The following is an 18,649-nucleotide window of genomic DNA, read 5'->3' as shown; positions in this document are numbered from 1 at the left end:
AGAGAAAAGTCAGAACAAAAGGGAAAAACCATGAGAGAGGGGGAAAACAGAAGAAATAAGTGAACATAGCATGTGCTGAATTATATTCAAATTCTATAATTCTTTTTCTGGATACAGATGGCATTTTCTATCCAAAGTCTATCGGGATTGCTTTGGATCACTGAACCATCGAGAAGAGCCAAGTCTTTCATAGTTGATCATCGCACATTCTTGCTCTTATTGTGTACAATGTATTCCTGGTTCTGCTTGTTTTGCTCAGCATCAGTTCATGTAAATCTTTCCAGGTCTTCCTAAAATCAGCTTGTTCATCAATATTTATAGAACAATAGTATTCCATTACCTTCATATACCACAACTTGTTCAGCCATTCCCCAATTGATGAGCAGCTACTCATTTTCCAATTCTTTGCCACCACAAAAAGAGCTGTAACAAACATTTTTGCACCTGTGGGTCCTTTTCTCTCCTTTATGATATCCCTGGGATACAGATCCAGTAATGGCACTGTTGGGTCAAAGAGTATGCACAATTTTATAACCCTTTGGGCATAGTCCCAAATTGTTCTCCAAAATGGGTTGGATTATTTCACTTCTTCACCAACAATTCAGTATTGTCTCAGTTTTTGCACATCCCCTCCAACATTTATCATTATCTTTTCCTGTCACCTTAGCCAGTCTGAGATGGTAGCTCATAATTCTTTTAATGTCCATTTCTCTAATCAATAGTGATTTAAGCATTTTTATATAACTATAGATTGTTTTAATTTCATCATTTGTTTATATCCTTTGACCATTTATCAATCAGGTAATGACTTATATTCTTATAAATTGACACAGTTCTCCCTATATTTATCAGAAATGCTGGCTATAAAGATTTTCCCCTTTGTATTTTTCACTTTTAATTTTGTTTCTATTGGTTTTGTTTACACAAAATCTTTTTGATTTAATGTAATCAAAGTTATCCATTTTGTCTTTCATAATGTTCTCTATCTAGTTCTTTGGTCTCTATGGGGTTTAATAAATGAGCATGAGTACCTTTTTTTCACCAATGCTAAAGAACCATAGGACAATAAAGTCATACAGTTAGAGAAAGAAGAAAAATTAGAAATCCTTCAATCCAAAAGTTTTTAATTATTTTTGCATATCACACACACCTTTAACATTCTGGTGAAGCCTATGAACCCCTTCTCAGAATAACGTATTTTATTATAAATTAAGCCAATTATACTGTGATATAATTGTTAAAATATTTTCTAAAAATGTACAACTTTATAGATGTCAGGTTAAGAACCATTAATCTAGTTCCCCTTGATTTTTTTTTTAATAGATGAGGCCCAAAAAAGTTAGATGATTTGTCTTAAGTCCCAAGGCTAAGTAATGAAACCAGTGTCCAATTCAGATTCTCTAACTCTACAAATAACCATCTATAGATCCTTCCTACACACCTAAAGAACAGGAGTCTCCAATTTAAGTTCATAGCACCATAGACTGAAAGCTGGAAAGGACCTTGGAGGTCATTAAGTCTGACCTCTTCATTTTAAAGATGAGTGACTTGAGGCATAGGTAGCTGAGTAGTACAGTGGATAGAGCACCAGGCTTGGAGTCAGGAAGATTTGAATTCAAATGTGGCCTCAGACATTAGCTGTGTGACTATTAAGTCACTTAATCATTTGCAAAATGGGTACATACTGGAGAAATAAATTAGTAAACTGTACTTTCTTTGCTGAGAAAACCCTATGTAGTCACATGATAGATACAACTCAATAGCAACAACCACCTACTGCACAGAAGTTAGAAGACTCTTACCCAGGGGCACACAGCTAGTAGAATCTGATCTATATAGATCTAGATATGTAACTATAGCTATATCCTAGTAATTATCTATCTATAGATTAAAATAATTTTAATCAATTTGCAGAATGTAAGATGAATCCATGTAAATTATCAACATTCTTTCTCTATATATCTAGATCTATGTGCATATATATGTAGATATCTATATATGTATATAAATAGTTCTATCTAGACAGATCTAGATCTAGATCTGCAACTTGGTTGAAATTATGAATTCAATTAATTTTAATTGACTCTCTAAATACATCATTATACCATTTGTAAAAAGCAATAATTCTGTGTTCCCCTTGACTATGGTTTCTTCAATTTCTTTTTCTTGGTTGACTCCTATTGCAAGCATTTCTAGTACTACATTAAATGATAGGGGTGAAAATGATCATTTTTGCTTTACCCCAATCTTATTGGAAAAGCCTTTTCTTCCTACTACATATAATGTTTGAAATGAAATTCAGAGCGATATTAATTACATTGAAAAAAGGTCTACTTATTCCTATGGTTAATAGAATTTTAATAGAAACAAGTTTGGGGTTTGTCAAAAGCTTTTTTCAGTATCTATTAATATAATCATATGGTTTTTATTATTTATTTTATTAACATGATTTTTTATATTTCTGGACTTCCTTATGTTTAACCAAATCTGAATTCCTGTCATAAAATCAGCCAGTCATATTATATAATTTTTCTAAACTGTTATTTTAGCCTACTTGCAAAATTTTATTGGAATTTTTATTATTGCTAAGTTTATTTCTACTTGTTGCTAAATTTAATTATTACTTGCTAATATTTTATTGAAAAACTTTACATTAGTATTCATTAGAGTTTTCTTTCTCTGATTTGTCTCTTTTGATTTCATTATTAACACCATATTTGTATCATAGGAAGAGATTGGTAGGATTTCTGTTTTTCTTACTATTGCAGTTTAAGTATTCCTAGCAATTAGTCCTGCACCTATCACATATTAGGCACTTAAAAAAATTGACTGACTGACTGAGTGATAGCATTGGAATTAATTATTTCTTGAATATTTCATAAAATTCATTTGTTAAATCATCTGGTCTTATAGTATTTTCCCCCTTTGGGACTTTATTTATGATTTCTTCAAGGTTTGTTTTTTCTTTCTTTCTTTCAGTTACTATGTTATTTACATAGTCTATTTTTAATTTTGTTAATTTAAATATTTATTTAAAAACACAATTATTCCTCTATATGCTTAGTTTTATTCTTTTTCATTTGTTGCAAGTTCTCCTTTCTCATTTTTAAAATGAAAATTTTATTTTTTTCTAAATTTGTCTTACATCTCATTATAACATCCTCATTTGTCTCTTTTCTCCTTTATTAGATCAGAACTGAAGACCCTAATCTTGCAAATGAAAATCAAGCTTTCAAAGAATATAGAGCAGTAGCATATTCATCCCTTAGCAAAAGTTATCTTTATATTGACTGGACAGAGAATTTCAAACCTTTACTTGTGGGAGACCACTTAAGCATTACTGTTAAACCTAAAAGTCCATATATTGACAAAATAGCCTTCTATAATTACTTGGTAAGTATAGTAAATTTCTACTTATCTCCATAGTATATTTCATTATGTTGTTTGGTAATAGCTTTAAAATGGTCCATTATTGGTAAATAGCTTGACTAATTTTTTATCCTACTTTGTCTGATCTGGACCCAGAACCTCTTTGTGTGAGAAGGTTACATGGTGATTTAGTCAATTATTTATCAGTAATAATATCGGGCACTTACTTTTGCCCTAACATTTCTTACTGTTTCAATGATAAGAATACCACAAAAGTAATCAATATACATTCTCACTATAATAGTTGCAATGGTAATTAAGAGAACCTGAGTTCATTTAATACATTTAGTGAACTTATCTCTTGGTCATCTCTATTTTAGAAATATATTAACGAATGCTGACCCTAACATTTGAACAATTTTGCATGAATGGCAAACCTCACTCCAAAAAATTTCATCTTTGTCTTGTTTCTCTTTTAGGTTTTATCAAAGGGCAAAATAGTTAATTATGGGACCAGAGAGAGGCTTGAACATTTGTCTTATCAAAGTCTAAACATTCCAGTAACTCAGGACATGATTCCTTCAGCCCGGCTTCTTGTCTACTACCTTGTAACAGGAGAAGACAGGGCAGAATTAGTAGCTGATTCAGTCTGGTTAGATGTGGAAGAAAAATGTGGCAATGACCTTCAGGTAAGTATTTCTAAATTTATTTTCTTCAGGAGCCAGCTGTCCACCTCAGTGACCATATGTGTGCTGATATGGATCTCTTCAAAAAATAATGTTTTCTTATTTCAAATTACCTTTCAGGTTCAGCTGTCAAGAAATGAAAACGAATTTACTCCTGGACAAATTGTCTCACTTAACTTGGTAACACGGGAAAGTTCATGGATTGCCTTGTCAGCCATAGATATGGCTATCTATGGAATGAAAGGAAAACTCAAGAAATCCATGGATATGAAAAGAGTAAGTATTGTAATGCATCATTCACAGGATTGCAGTGTGGCTTAGGACTGTGTTTCAGAAATAATATAATAGTAATAATTCTTATTAAAGAAAAACAGTGGTGACTAGCATTTAGATAGTGCTTTAAAGCTGGTGAAGCCTTTTGCAAATATTATTATATTATTTGATATTCACAATAACTTTGGCAGGTCTGTACAGCTTTTTTTTACAGAAGAGGAAACAAACAATGTCTGGGACCAGATTTGAACCTAGGTTTTCCTGATTCCAGGTTCAGTGATCTATCCATTACACTACTTCTTGTGGAGTCCTTAACATGAAATCATATAATTGAAAGGAACCTGAGATATCATTTAGTCTAGTCATTACTGCATGTAGTAATTCTGCCCAAGAATTAAGGAGGGATACCTGATAATAAAGTGAGACTTTGGGGGATAGCCAATGTAGATGACGATTTAGACAATTTTATGTAAGTCATGTAAGTAGATTTATTTGGCCTGAGAAATCCTGTTGGTATTTTTACATTGATTAAATTAATCAAGTATTTTTCAAAATTCTATTTTTTTTGCAACCTATGTTGACATATATGTTAGGCTTTCCCCGGAAAAAATATTTGCCCTGAAAAACAACTAAAATACATTTTTAACTGGAAAAAAAACCCTGAAAATTGTTATTATTACTGTTTATTTAGCAAAGTGATAAATATCATTTTTGCCAATTTCCATTAATTTGATTTCAAGGTATTTTTACATGCTCTGTTTAAGTAAATCATCTATTGGACTAAATAAGGTATTTACTAATTCTAGTTTTTAAAACAAATATATCATTTCATTATTTCCCCAACTCAAAATGTAAATCAATAAGCTGTAAGAGAAGTATATTCTCTATTAGATTAGGGTTTTACATCAACTTGAGAAATGATGCAGCAATGGAATGGGAATTAGGGATGATTTTAGAGCAGTAGTGTATTCTGGAAGCTTCTTTTGGGTCAGGGCTCTGGACCTGTTGTTTCATCATTGTGAAGAATTGCCAATATGAAAACCTATTCTTATGATGTAGCAAATAGGCCACTCATCTATAATTTATAGACCTAGAGAATTGCATGGGGAAACTGATGGGTTAAATTACTTGCCCAGGGTCACACATCTAGTTTGTATTAGAAATTTGTCTTAAAACAAGTTTTTCCTAATGATAGGACCAAATTATTATTCACTATACCATGCTGCCTCTATGCTGCAAAGGAAGCATTATGGTTATAGAATATTCCCTAAAATAGATATTCACCTTATGGCTTTGAGAAGGAATTAATTGCCCAAATTAGATTAAGATTCTTTCCAGAACTAAAATTCTTTAGTGTATGTTATGTTATACCATTTTATGACCCACAATTATCTTTAGTTCAAATATTTTATTTTTTATAATCTATTATTTAGATAAAACAGTGTAAATCTCTCAAACATTAGAAATTCTTGTCTTCAAAATTAAGGAGAATTTTTTTGGAAATGGTAGGTTTGTTCTATTAATTGACTAATTCAGTTAAAGGCATCTTTAACTATGGAAATCATCTTAAGAAATATAATACTTTACTTAAGATTTACTGGTTTATTGAGCAAGGAAGCCAGTGTTACTAATTATAGAGTACAGAGAAGGTCTAAGAAGATCAAAAAGGTAGGAAGGGGGCATGTTATGAAGTCAAACATAGGATTATATATTTGATCCTAGAAGCAATTCTATAAATCATTTTTCAGTCAGATCTGACTCTTTGTGACTGCATTCAGGATTTTCTTGGCAGAGATTCCTGGCTATTTCCTTGTCTAGCAGGAAGAAGTGATTTCCCGGGGTCACACAGTTAATAAATGTCTGAGATCAGATTTGAACTCAGGATCTTCCTGACTCCAAGCCCAGGACTCTATCCACTGTGCAACCCAGGTGTCCTCCTAGAAGTAATAGGGAGGCACTAGAGTTTATTGAATAAGGCAATGATATAGTCAGACATGGGCTTTAAGAAACTTTGGAGAGAGACTTGAGGCAGGAAGTTTAACCAGAAGGCTATTGAAATAGTGTAGGCCTGAGGTAATGAGGACCTGCACCAGGGAAGTTGCAGTGTTAAGAGGAGAAAAGGAAGTAAAGAAAAGAAAACTCTATTGCCCGTCTTTCCTTAAAATTTCCTAGGACACTTTGGATCTTTCCTTAACCCCTATCACACTCCTTGTATTATATTTATCTGTTTACATATTATATCTCCCCTCCAGCCCCAACCTAACCAGTGTCTAAGCTCCTTGAAGGCTGGGCCTAGGTAACTTTTCATCTTTGGCTCCTCCATGCCAAGAAAAAGAACCTGATAGAGCAAGAGCTAAAGAATGTTGGTTGAAACTAAAGGTGTCAGAAATTACTCAGTCTTTTACATTTTTCAAGGTCTAGTGGGAAGACAGTCATGACTACAAATTCTCTGGACTCTGACTCCTGTTAGCCCCATAACAGCAAACAATGCAATTTGTCCAGCTGAGTTTCCATTTTTCTTCATATGTAAAATACAAAATTCTCTTCCTGAATTACTGTGAGAAAAGGGTTTTGTAAAGCTTAAAATGCTAACAGTTTACTGTCCTTGACACTATCGAGGGATTTATTTTTTATATTTTTATACTTGAATCTTATATAAATAGAAATTATTTTTGTTCTGTCCAGAAGCCCTGAGGTTCTTCCCCTCCCAGTTTGATTTTTTTTTTTTGAGTAGGCCATATTTTGCCTCATTTCTTACCTAGCCTTAAATCACTGAATGGTGTTGTCTCAGACAAACTGAGACCTAGGAAAGACTTTAGTTTAAAAAAGCCAAGAGCTCCCACTGCATCAGGGATCATCTCCAGTCTTCCTACTATGTCTTACCACTGGATTCAGATGAACTTGCAGGAGAGAGTGAGACTAATGACAGCTCTACTTTACCTGAATACAATTCATTTGTAAGTTAAGATATTACTCATATAAAATCTTTTATCTTCTTTGAGAAGGAAGGACAAATACTAATTTGTTGAGATTTTAAGCCTTTAGGATTTCATGTGAATAAATATATTTGCTATGAGGCTTTAGGAGACAATGAAAAAAAAAGTACACTGATCTGGGAGTCAGAATACCTAGGTTCTGATTCTAGCCTTGACACTGCCTAGTTATACAGGGTATCCCAAAAATTTTAGTTCAGTTTTAAGTTTGAAAAACTAATTAAGTTCATTCTACTATCTTAATATATGCTATCTTAATTTTATTTGTATTTATATTACATTGATATATTATTATAAAATATTAAGTTCTTAAAGCTTAATAAAGCTTTAAAACAAATTAAGATTCTAGGGACACTCTGTATTATCTTAGATAAGACACTTCAATTCTCTGTACCTCAGTTTTCATATCTAAATGGATTAGATGATTTCAGAGGTTCCTTACAGTTCTAAGTTTTCAGAATCTATGAAATTCCCCTTATTAAAATCAGTTCATGATTCTGCCTTCCTGTTATAGGTAATGAGAGTTTTTGAAAAAAGTGACTTGGGATGTGGTGCTGGTGGAGGTCAGGACAGTGCACATGTGTTTCATTTAGCAGGACTTACATTTCTCACCAATGCTAATGCAAAAGAATCACAAGAAAATGGTAATGTGTTCATAATTTTTTTCTATTATTACATTTGGATTTATCTTATTTTTAATAAACCATAATTTTATTGTTTTATTGTTTGATGATAATGGAGATAAGGAAGAATGTCATAAACAATTGGTTAATGCAAGTAAAAATATTTAAGCTGGAGAAGAGCAAATCAAGGAGGGGAGGGACATAGTAGCTGTCTTCTAGTATTTAACAAACCAACATATGGAAGAGAGATTATGTTTGGATTGCTTGAACTAACAGCACAGAATAAGGAATAGTAGGATAGAAGATAAGAAGCACATTTTAGCTGTATAAAGGAAAAACTGTTCTGACAAGGCAATTCAAAAAGTGAAATCAGCCAACTTGGGAAGTAGAGGATACCCTTTAATTGGGAACATTTTATGCAAAAATTAGATAATACCTTTATTGGGGATATTGTAGAAAAGTTTCCTATACTGATGTATACTGGAACCAATGAACTCTTAGGTCTCTCTTCCTGGCACAGGTATACTGTCAGTGATTAAGAACTGATTCTTTTGGGGGGAAAAAGTATCCATGACCCAATTTTAAATTTAATTTATATTATTAACATTTTTTGTATCCCTTTTATAAAGCTAGATAACCAACAAATAAATATATCAAGCCCTGGTATGAAGTTTTGTCATTTTTGAGGTATAAAAATGTACATATTGAAAGTTTAACAATCTACTCTTGAGAGTTGATTTGAGTTGGCTTCAGCCTACTCACACCTCCAACTCTTAACAGGCTGTGACATGATTATAGCAGTAAGCAAACAAATAAATGAAAGATAAAATATAATTCTTACCCTAGACTTAAGTATTTTTCTGCAATGAGACAGTTTATGATGAAAAATAAATCTTAACCTGAAATATTTAATGTGACTTTAAAATAAAGATAATTTTATGGAAAATATATTTAAATTTTTATCTTTCCTTTCTTCCCTCCCTCCCCTTTTCAAAAAAACAGAGAAGCCTTGTAAGGAAATATTGAGACCAAGAAGAGATCTGAAAGAAGAAATTGATAAAAAAGGTACTCTGAAAATTTTGTTTGCTTATAAAACATATATGGTTGTGTCATTTAGGAAAATGGATACATTTTAAAATGATATTTCCCCCCACTTCCTTTTTTATAAAATAAAAAGTAAGATTCACTAGAAACTGTCAGAACATTTTCCCCTATGGTATTTACATGTATTTAGGATGGATTAATTAATTAATATACTTGGATTCCTCTTTATTTATAATTAGATAATAATTAATTAAGAATTTACGTTAACAAAAATGCTATGTTGGGTGCTGGGAAGTTGCAGAGATAAATAAGATGTGTCTCTACCATTTAAGAGTTTATAATGCAGTAAGGGACAAAAGATACTGACATATAATATAAATGAAATTATTATTAGTTTATAAGAGCTATATAAAGTTATAGACTATATCAGAAAATCTACTTCTTGTTATTATCTTATCTAAAAGAATTTTATCTGGAATAAATAGCTCTAGATCACTGTCCACAGCTTTACAAAATTTAGGTTTTGTTCCTCTCAAAATTTTTCTTTCTTCCATTGTAGCTAGATAATTGTTAAATCCAATTGTCCATCAGTACAAGTATAAGGGTCTTCATTTTACATTATGGGGTTAAGATTTAGGGAGGTTAAAAAACTTGTAACAAAACTATGGCCATATGCTAGTAAGTTGCATATACTGATATGTGCCATTAACAAATAAATGGCATAACTCAAATTAAAAACAAAGCCTCCATTTTGTATAATATGAGCTAGTTTAGGGAACTCTCTCCAGAAGAATGGATAATATGGATTAATACTCTGAGCCGTACTATACCACCCTTCCCCATACTGGGTGGAAAGTCCAGAAAATCTATTTTCTTTTGTGTATGTTGATTTTTTTCTCTTTAATCCACTTTATTTGAAAAAAAAAGTAAGAAAAAAGAAAAACAGAAAAAGAATACAAAACAAAATAAAGCAAAACAAAAGAGAACATTGTCATGTGCTCAGTAGAACATCAGGGAGGATTCAAAATATATCACAACAAATGACCAGATCAAGAAAGTATACATACATATATATATATATGTATATATATATATATATATATATATAGTATATATAAGTAGAAGAAATTATATTAATGAATGTCCATTTTTTCTTTACTTCTTTGTAAATTGTTCTTTGGTTCTCTCCTGTGCACCTTATTTACTTTATTCTTCCCCCCCCTTCATTCCTCCCACCACCCTCAAGTAAGTTACAGTTAAGAAAAGATATTTTTATGTATACATATGTAGGTATATACATACATACACACATTCACACACACACACCCATACCCAGACATATCTTCCCTATCCATGCTGACTTTTTAATTAAATTTTTCATTATAACTTGTCTTACTATTACTTAACCTTCCCCCACCCAAGGATCCTTCCCTTGTCTTCTTCCCTTACCCTTTTCTTTTCCATTCACTCATTTATTCCCCCCCTCCCTTAGGTTGCTATAACCTTTGTGATATATATATATATAGTTGCCTATTGAACCCATTCCTCCTCTTTTAGAACTATGAGCCCTCCTCCTCTTCTAATGCCTCTGTGCCTATTCTTCTACCAATCTTTCTTTTTAGCTACCCTATTGTTGATGTGAATCTTAAATATACATTTCCCTTGTTAAAAAAAAAAACAATTTGTCCATGTTTAAACAGTTTGTCCATGTTGATTTCCTTAAAATTGATCTTTGATATTGGCTCATATGTTAAATTTTCTGTTAAGTTTGGATTTAGTTGATAGCCTGAAAAGCTGAAAGTTTACTGAATGTCCACTTTTTTCTCATTCAAAATTATAGGTAATTTTGCTGGATGTGATATTTTTGGTTGCAGAACTAGTTCTTTTGATTGTTGGTAGATACGATTCTAGGATATGATTTTGCAGTCTTTTATTGTAGCTGCTGCTAAGTCTTGTACAAATCTAATTGTAGCTCCAGCATATTTGAATTTTTTTGTTTCTTGCAAAATTTTCTCTTTGATCTGGGGGTTTCAACATTTGGCAATAATATTCCTTTGCTTTTCATAAAGGGTCTTTTTGAAATGGTAATTGGATTTTTCCTATTTGTACTTTCCCCTCATGTTCTATTACTCCAGGACAATTTTCTTGGATTATTTCCTGCATTATTGTGTCAAGGTTCTCTTTCTGACAGTCCATTATATTTTCTCTTATTGATATGTTCTCTAGATCTGTCCTTTTTCTTATGTTTCACATTCTGTTCTATTTTCTCATTCTTTATAATTTTTATTGTTATTTCTTGTTCTCTTCTAGCTTCATTGACTTCCCCTTTCCAATTTTATTTTTCAAAGAATTTGAATATTTGAGACTCTGCTCCTCCTTTCCTAGTTGGTTAACATTTTTTTTCATAATCTTATTTTTCTTGGATGATATTTTTTTATTTTTAAATTCTTTTTTGAGTTCTATAAATTCTTTCTGGGTAGGAAGCCATTTCACGGTACTCTTTGGGGTAGCTTTTTTACTAAAGTAAAATCCTCTGAACATGAACCCTGGTCTTCCCTTTTCCTATAATATATTTCAATGGTGGAGTTCTTTCTTTGCCAATTCATTTTTTTAAATAAGAAGTATTAGTGTAAGGACCTCTAGTCAGCTTCCTTCTTTGACCAGGATCCCCCAAGTAAGAGCTCCACACTTCTGCAAGTTATTAGTTACAGAAGTAACTAGTAGCATCCCTACATGGATGCTTCTGCACTCACCCGGTGCTGGTTCCTTCTTGTCCAGGGACACATCTTTGTAGCACTGATGGGCCTGGGTTTCCTAATCAGTGGAGGTTCCCTCAGTTTTTCCCGGACTCAGACCCTGACTCTACAAACAATCCAGGAGATGAAAGTTTCTGTGGCTGCAGTCACACTCTGCTAGCCTGCTCTCCATTACATGCTTCTGTGGAGCTAGCTGGAAGGTGTTGCACTTCACACAGGTTAATCTCAGACCCTGGATCTTTCTTAAGATCTTCTATGGTCTTTCTTCAGATCTTGTTGGGCTGTATCAGGAAGACCACTGTTCTGCCCCTAGTCTGCTTGATTTTTTTACAAGTTTGCTATGTTCACCCTGAGGTGTAAATTTTTTCCATTTGTGGCAGAAATTGGGAGAGCTTAAAATTTACTAGCCTACTACACCATCTTCCCAGATTTTCTAGACCTCACGTTTCTTTTGGATATCCCTACTCTAGACATACTTCTTTTAATTGCCTGAAACTTCCTTCCTTTTCTGGAATTTTTTTTTTTGGCTGAGACAATTGGGGTTAAGTGATTTGCCCAGAGTCACACAGCGAGGAAATGTTAAGTGTCTGAGACCCTTTGAACTCACAACCTCCTGACTTCAAGGCTGTTGCTCTATCCACTGCACCAACTAGCTGCCCCCTTTTCTGAAAATTTCAAGGCCTAGAACCTTTCATAGAAGGAAAGTTTCATGTCCCAAAGCCTCCTAAGGCTGTATTTTTTTCTTAATTAATATTTTCCTCGTCTTCATTTTCCTCCTCCACTTCAGAGAAATAAGTAGAATCAGGACAAGGTTATCAGCAGTTCTTCTGATACATTCATTTCTTGTCCAAGTCCAATGAGGCTAAGTGTATGTGACTACTGGTGAGAAGGGCCTATTTCTCCCTATCTCTACAGAGGTATCAAAATGGTAGACAGAAATTTAGTACTACTGAACCTACAAAGGATTTTCAGTCTCACCAAGTGACCTCAGCTATTCTGCAATCAATTTCAAGCCATCCAATGATGATTTTAATTGGTAGCTTTATTAGTGCTGTTTGTCCTGCTGATTATTGAAAGTTGAGTCAACCAGTAACAGAGATTAAAGATCTAGACCATTCCTTTTCTTCCTCTCTTTTGATTAAATACAAGAAGGTCCAGGGCAACAAATTGCAGATACAAAGTACCCACTGCCTCTGAGCAATAATTGGCCTATGGAATCCTCACACCTCTTAAGAGTTCTTTATTGCTCTTGCTACTTTAAGTAAAGATGTCTGTCTAAGGGTGGGAAGGGATCAGACAGAGCTTTCCACTCACTTCTGGATATTCTCAAATGATTCATAGTTGTTCTAGCTTTTACTACCTTTTAACCAGTACCTTTAGACTGTCTTTTTGATGATTCTTTGAATATTCAAGGTTAATGTCACCAACATGTTAAGGGAGACAGTGGACAGTGGAAGGTTCTAGGACAGTGGAAGGAGCACATGGTATGATTTGCCCTGAGCCAAAATCCCCTGCGGGCAACTCTATTTATGTTTGACATATGTTTTTCTGATAAGAAACAAATATGTATAGCAGTTTAATTAAAAAATATATTGAGAAGACTTCAGTAAGGATGTGTCTGTTATTGATTACAGCTGCTCAGTACAAAAACGTCCATGTTAAGTCATGCTGCTACAGTGGTGCTCATAAAAGCCATGAGACCTGTGAACAACGGCTTGCCAGAGTTAAACAGGGAAAATTTTGCATTGAAGCTTTCAGAACCTGCTGTCTTTTCGCATCAAAAATGCGGATTGAATCCGAACGTAAACATTTGATACTGGGAAGAATTTGTAAGTTCAAAAACTGTATACTAATTTTAAGCTCAGAGTTGAGCATTAAAATGTCACAAAGATAAAAATAATGATGATGATAATTCTAATAATAGTCAAACTAATGTAGACCTAAGAAATATAAATGATAACTTATTTCTACATATATCACAATATAGTCAAAAACTTTTGCAAACATCTCATGTAATTTGTTTTTTGAATTAAACCTGAAAGATAGAGAGGAGATTTTTTTATTATTTCCATTTTACAGATGAAGAAAATAAGGCTCAAAATGGAAACTCTTGGATGGAGTTGACATGACTTGTTTTGTGTTCATCTAGTAAATGGCATTGTGAAATATATAAAGTCCTGCTAAAAGACATATGATTACACTAACCACCACCACAATAACTCAGGTCACTTAAATAACAGACAAACTTGTAGCATCTATACAAGAAGGCAGGAGAAGATGGAGGAGTTTCAGAGATTTTGTTTCATAGATTTAGAAAACTTAGTATGGAAAGAACCTCAGAATTGTCTAATGTATTTTCCAGATGTGGAAAAAGATCCAGAGTTCCAAAGTGTCTTGTCTAAGGTAATACAGGCTGTCCAAACTTATTTATCTATGATTCATTCCAATTCTAAAAATCTATGATATACATTTTAAGCTATACCATTCTTTAACTCAAGGTTCTTTCCAGCTCTAATATCCTATTTTTTTGTGTGTGATTTATTATTTGGATAAAATACTGTGAACTTAGGTATCTCAACAATGCCAGAATACTAGAAAATCCTACTATCAAAATTAAGGGGAAAAATTATGGTTATGAGAATAACTTCTTAGAAACAGCAATTTTATATTATTAAGTAGCTGATACAGTTAAAGGGAGCTCTACAGAAATCATCTTAAGAATTCTATTCCACATGGCAACTCTCATTAATTGTTTATGAAGAGAATTCTTGAATACTTTTCTGTAATTGTCCTTTTGGTTTCTTGAGATTCTAAACCTTAGAGATGTCCTATAAATAACTTCACTTAATTTGAAGTTTCAGTGTAAAAGGAAAAAAGTAAACTGACTTGGGAATTAGGAAATCGACATTTAACTCCTTGCTACTAAGGAGTTAAATGGATGTCCCAAAAGTCTTAGTGCAGTTTTAAGCTTTAATAAATGAAAAGAAAGAGGGAAAGTGTACAAAAGTGTGGCAACAGGAAATGGAAATAGATAAGTTTGATTAGAAAGTAGAATATATTAAGAAGTTAGTGAATATGGAAAAAAAAATTGAATGTCAGATAGATAGTAGTTGAAGGGGCAAATTTCTGGAGTAGATAGGAGGGGATAGAATTAGGATTACAGTTAGCCTCTATCAAGACTGGAACAAAGGAAGAGGAATAGGAAATGATGTTGAGCAGTTTTGAGATATAGAATTGGAGAGACAAGGGTATTTACAAGGAACGACCTCCTTTTGAGAGTTAAATTATGAAGTGTGGGCCTTGGGTAAAGAGGAAGGTATTTTGCCAACAATATGAGGTAAATAGTGCTAGAATCATTCCAAGTATTTGTGAATGCATTTATTCCAATTTCAAAATTATTGTATTTTTTAAAATTCCAGGTACAATTGGAAAAGGAATCTGATTTATAGAGCATGTGTTTTAGAAATTTAAGTCATATCCTATTTTGATACTCAAATTACAGAAAAGACTAATGATTAAGACTAAAAATTGATGTCTGTTTTTAATATATTAATCTGTTTTTACTTATTTTAAACATATACTTGTTTAGATATTAAGGCTTTAATGGATATTGGCAAACCAGAAATTCGAAGCTATTTTCCTGAAAGTTGGTTATGGGAAGTCTATAATGTTCGTTTAAGGTACTGTAATATTTTGATTTTACTCTTGGAAATATTGTAAGGATGCTAAATATATTGGCCAAAAACTTGGAAATTTATCACCTTAAAGAATGGTATCAACAATTCTATTGAGAATAAAAAGTAACATTTCCATTCTAGTATGCTTTCTTAAAAATGTACAATTTTGACCAACTGTATGATATAGTAGATAAAGCATCAGCTGTGGAGTCAGGAGCTCCTAGGTTCAAGTCTGATTTTAGACATTAGTTATGTGACCCTGGGCAAGTCATTTAACCCTGATTACTCCCCTCTTCTCTGCACTATACACCATGCCACCTGTCTCCTTAAATTGATGGCAGAAAGTAAGACAGAAGCAAGATTTTTCATTCTTCATCTTGTCCTCATTCTACAACACTGACATATATCTTTGCATTACCAATGCCATCTCTTCATAATTCAAATAAAAGGAGGGAATTTCCCTATGAAGAAATGTCATATAAAATTTCATTTAACCAAGATAAAAGGAAGATATTGTATTAATTGATTTTTCTTGTTCACTCAGGTTTAATTGGGAAATCCAGTCTTTTATCCCAGGTGGCTGAGAATATGACCAAAATATAGCATTCCCTTTTCCTGCCTTTAGCAAGTAAAATATACAAAACATTTTTTAATATTAATTTGATTATTGAGAATCTCAAACCATCCTTCTGAATAAGAACACATTATAAACCATCCTGGAATTGAAGTAGAGAAAATCTAGGAGAGTTCAGCTATATTTTGAAATTAGAACATGACCTAGAACTTTTTTCCTTTTAAAAATAAATCCTTGATATGAAGTTGTCTATTTATAATTTTTTCTTATCCTAATAGCAGAAGGCAGCAAATGTCTAGGAACTTGACAATTTTAGCAAGTTGGGTTATAATTAAGTTTCTGGTTCTATAGGAATGTCATGAAATATTTGAACCTTCAGGTACAGGTTTCCATTGACCCTACCCGATTCTCTAACTACCTGGGAGATTCAAGCTATTGGAATTTCAGACAAAGGTAATCAACTTTATCTAATTTACTTCAAACCTGAGATATGATTTTGTTATCTCATAGAATTTCAACTTCCTCTTGGATAGTAATAACTGACTATATACCACCTACCAATTATTTTTAAAGTAATTTTCATTGTAATGATAATCATTTTCAATAAAAATTCAAATAAACCAATGAATACAATAATTTCTTAAACAATAAAATACAAATTATTTGGCAAAAGAAAAACATATATAATATGCATATGTGTGTATTTGCACATGTACATATATGTACATTTGTGTACCTATATGTATAATTTAAAAATTACTTTTAAAATGCTTCTACGGTTCTTTTCTATCTCTTTTGAGTCTATGTCCTTATCAGATTGTTTTTTTTTTTTTTTTTAATAATCCTAGCCAGGAACAAAGATGTTCTGAATCAACTTTCTTCATTTTTTACATACTTTGCTTATAAAGCACTTTATATACACTATCTTATTAGATTTTCATAACAACTTGGCAGGGATCAATATTACTATTTTATGGAAGAGAAAATTCAAATAAAGATAAAATGACTCTCTCAAGGTTATACAATTATTAAGTATTAGGGCTGAGATCTGGACCTTTTAAATTAGCCATTCCTTGCAACTTGATACTTTCAAGAGCTTGTGAATTAGAAATCTTTCTTCTATTTGAACCATGTATTTTTATGATACTGATGATGATCACAATAGCCCAATTCAAGTAATATGGAAATTCATAAAATAGGTGTCATCAAATAAAAATCTCAGGATATGGGAACAATGGAGGGAGAAACATGGCCTGACCTCCCTCCCTAAATGTTAAAGACAGCCACATGCCACAGTAGAAAGTTCTATTTCATAGTGAGAAAGACCTTAGTTCAAATTCTTCCTCAATCACTTATGTTTCCATTGGATTGTAAATAATTACTATGTTTTACACAATTTTAACTTCAAATAGTGCAACTTTGAATACATGCAATCTCTTCAAGGGATTTGTTGTTCACACTAATCAAGACCTGACTGTAGTTAATTGCTGGTTGAAATTGTTTAATTTTTTTAAATCTCTGTTTCTTTGCCTATAAAATTGGGATAATAATAGTACCTATCAGAGGGCTGTTGGGAGGATCAACTGAGATAACACACTTAAAGTGCTTTGCAAAACTTAAAGTGCTATTAAAACATTTGCTATTATTATTATTAAAATGAACTATCTGCAAAATGTTTTAGAATTGACGATATGATTTGAGTTCCCTAATAAAGCTGCTATGTGTTCTTTTTGGTTTTTTAGGTATATGTGTTGCCAACTCTCTCCAAGTAAAAGTATTGAAAGATGTTTTCTTGGAGATGAATATTCCCTATTCTATTGTGAGAGGGGAACAAATTCAAATGAAGGGAACAGTTTACAACTACAAAAGTTCTGAAATGAAGGTGAGTAGGGATTATAACTATAGATGAAAAGGACACATAAGAAACAATCTTTCAAGCCTGTGAGGGTTTGGGAGCCTATGTCTTCTCCTTTCCTGCACTTTCTATCTACTTCAAAGAATTTTATTTTTGAGGTCTTTGGAAAAGAGATATACTTTGGGTGGGGGAAACAGTATAAAGTGTGTCCTATCTGCTTTTTCAAAAGAAAAGAACTTCAGATGATATTATCCTTATCCCTAGCCTTGCCTCTAATCATATTCCCCAAATTCCTTCTGAAGTAGCACCTCTCTGACACAAGTATCTTTAACTATCTTCAACTCCAGTGTTTCTTAGAGTATACTCAAAATATGTTAGAAGAAACAGCCTCTAGAAGGGAGGCTTTTGCCCTGGAATCAGGGAAACTGGGTTTGAATTCTGGTTTTGCCACTTAACTAACTTTATACTCTCGGACAATAAATTTAATCCTCTTGGGCTTTGGGATTTGTTTTGTTTTTCTTCCTCTATTAAAAAAAAAGGAATGGGTTGAATCACATGATTTCTAAATTTCTGAGCTTCAATTTCAGGATATAAAATGGTGATACTCCCAAAATAGTCATTGTGAGAATCAAATGAGATAAGAGAATAGATAGCATGTTATAAACTAGATATAAACTAGATTCTACAAATGGGAAGGGTTATTATTCTTTGGGTCTGATTTTTGTGTTCTAGGTTCTAGTCTGAACTCTAGTTATGACTATCTGGCTCAATGATCTTGAGTAAATCATTTGGTCCCTCT

At 32.6% G+C, this 18,649-nt stretch overlaps 1 protein-coding gene across 1 annotated transcript in view; it reads left to right on the top strand.

Annotated features, from left to right (window-relative positions):
* Nucleotides 1–18,649, top strand: part of C5 (complement C5) — a 114,974-nt gene that overhangs the window by 29,597 nt on the left and 66,728 nt on the right. The window contains exons 12-20 of the mRNA XM_003757080.4: nt 3,190–3,393; nt 3,849–4,058; nt 4,176–4,331; nt 7,836–7,965; nt 8,947–9,009; nt 13,379–13,573; nt 15,334–15,424; nt 16,375–16,448; nt 17,738–17,877. Of these exons, the coding sequence (XP_003757128.3) occupies nt 3,190–3,393; nt 3,849–4,058; nt 4,176–4,331; nt 7,836–7,965; nt 8,947–9,009; nt 13,379–13,573; nt 15,334–15,424; nt 16,375–16,448; nt 17,738–17,877 (1,263 nt within the window). The remainder of the gene's footprint in view (nt 1–3,189; nt 3,394–3,848; nt 4,059–4,175; nt 4,332–7,835; nt 7,966–8,946; nt 9,010–13,378; nt 13,574–15,333; nt 15,425–16,374; nt 16,449–17,737; nt 17,878–18,649) is intronic.

Source organism: Sarcophilus harrisii, chromosome 2 (assembly GCF_902635505.1).
Source record: "Sarcophilus harrisii chromosome 2, mSarHar1.11, whole genome shotgun sequence".
Taxonomy (NCBI): domain Eukaryota; kingdom Metazoa; phylum Chordata; class Mammalia; order Dasyuromorphia; family Dasyuridae; genus Sarcophilus; species Sarcophilus harrisii.
This window is presented reverse-complemented; position numbering and strand designations above follow the sequence as displayed.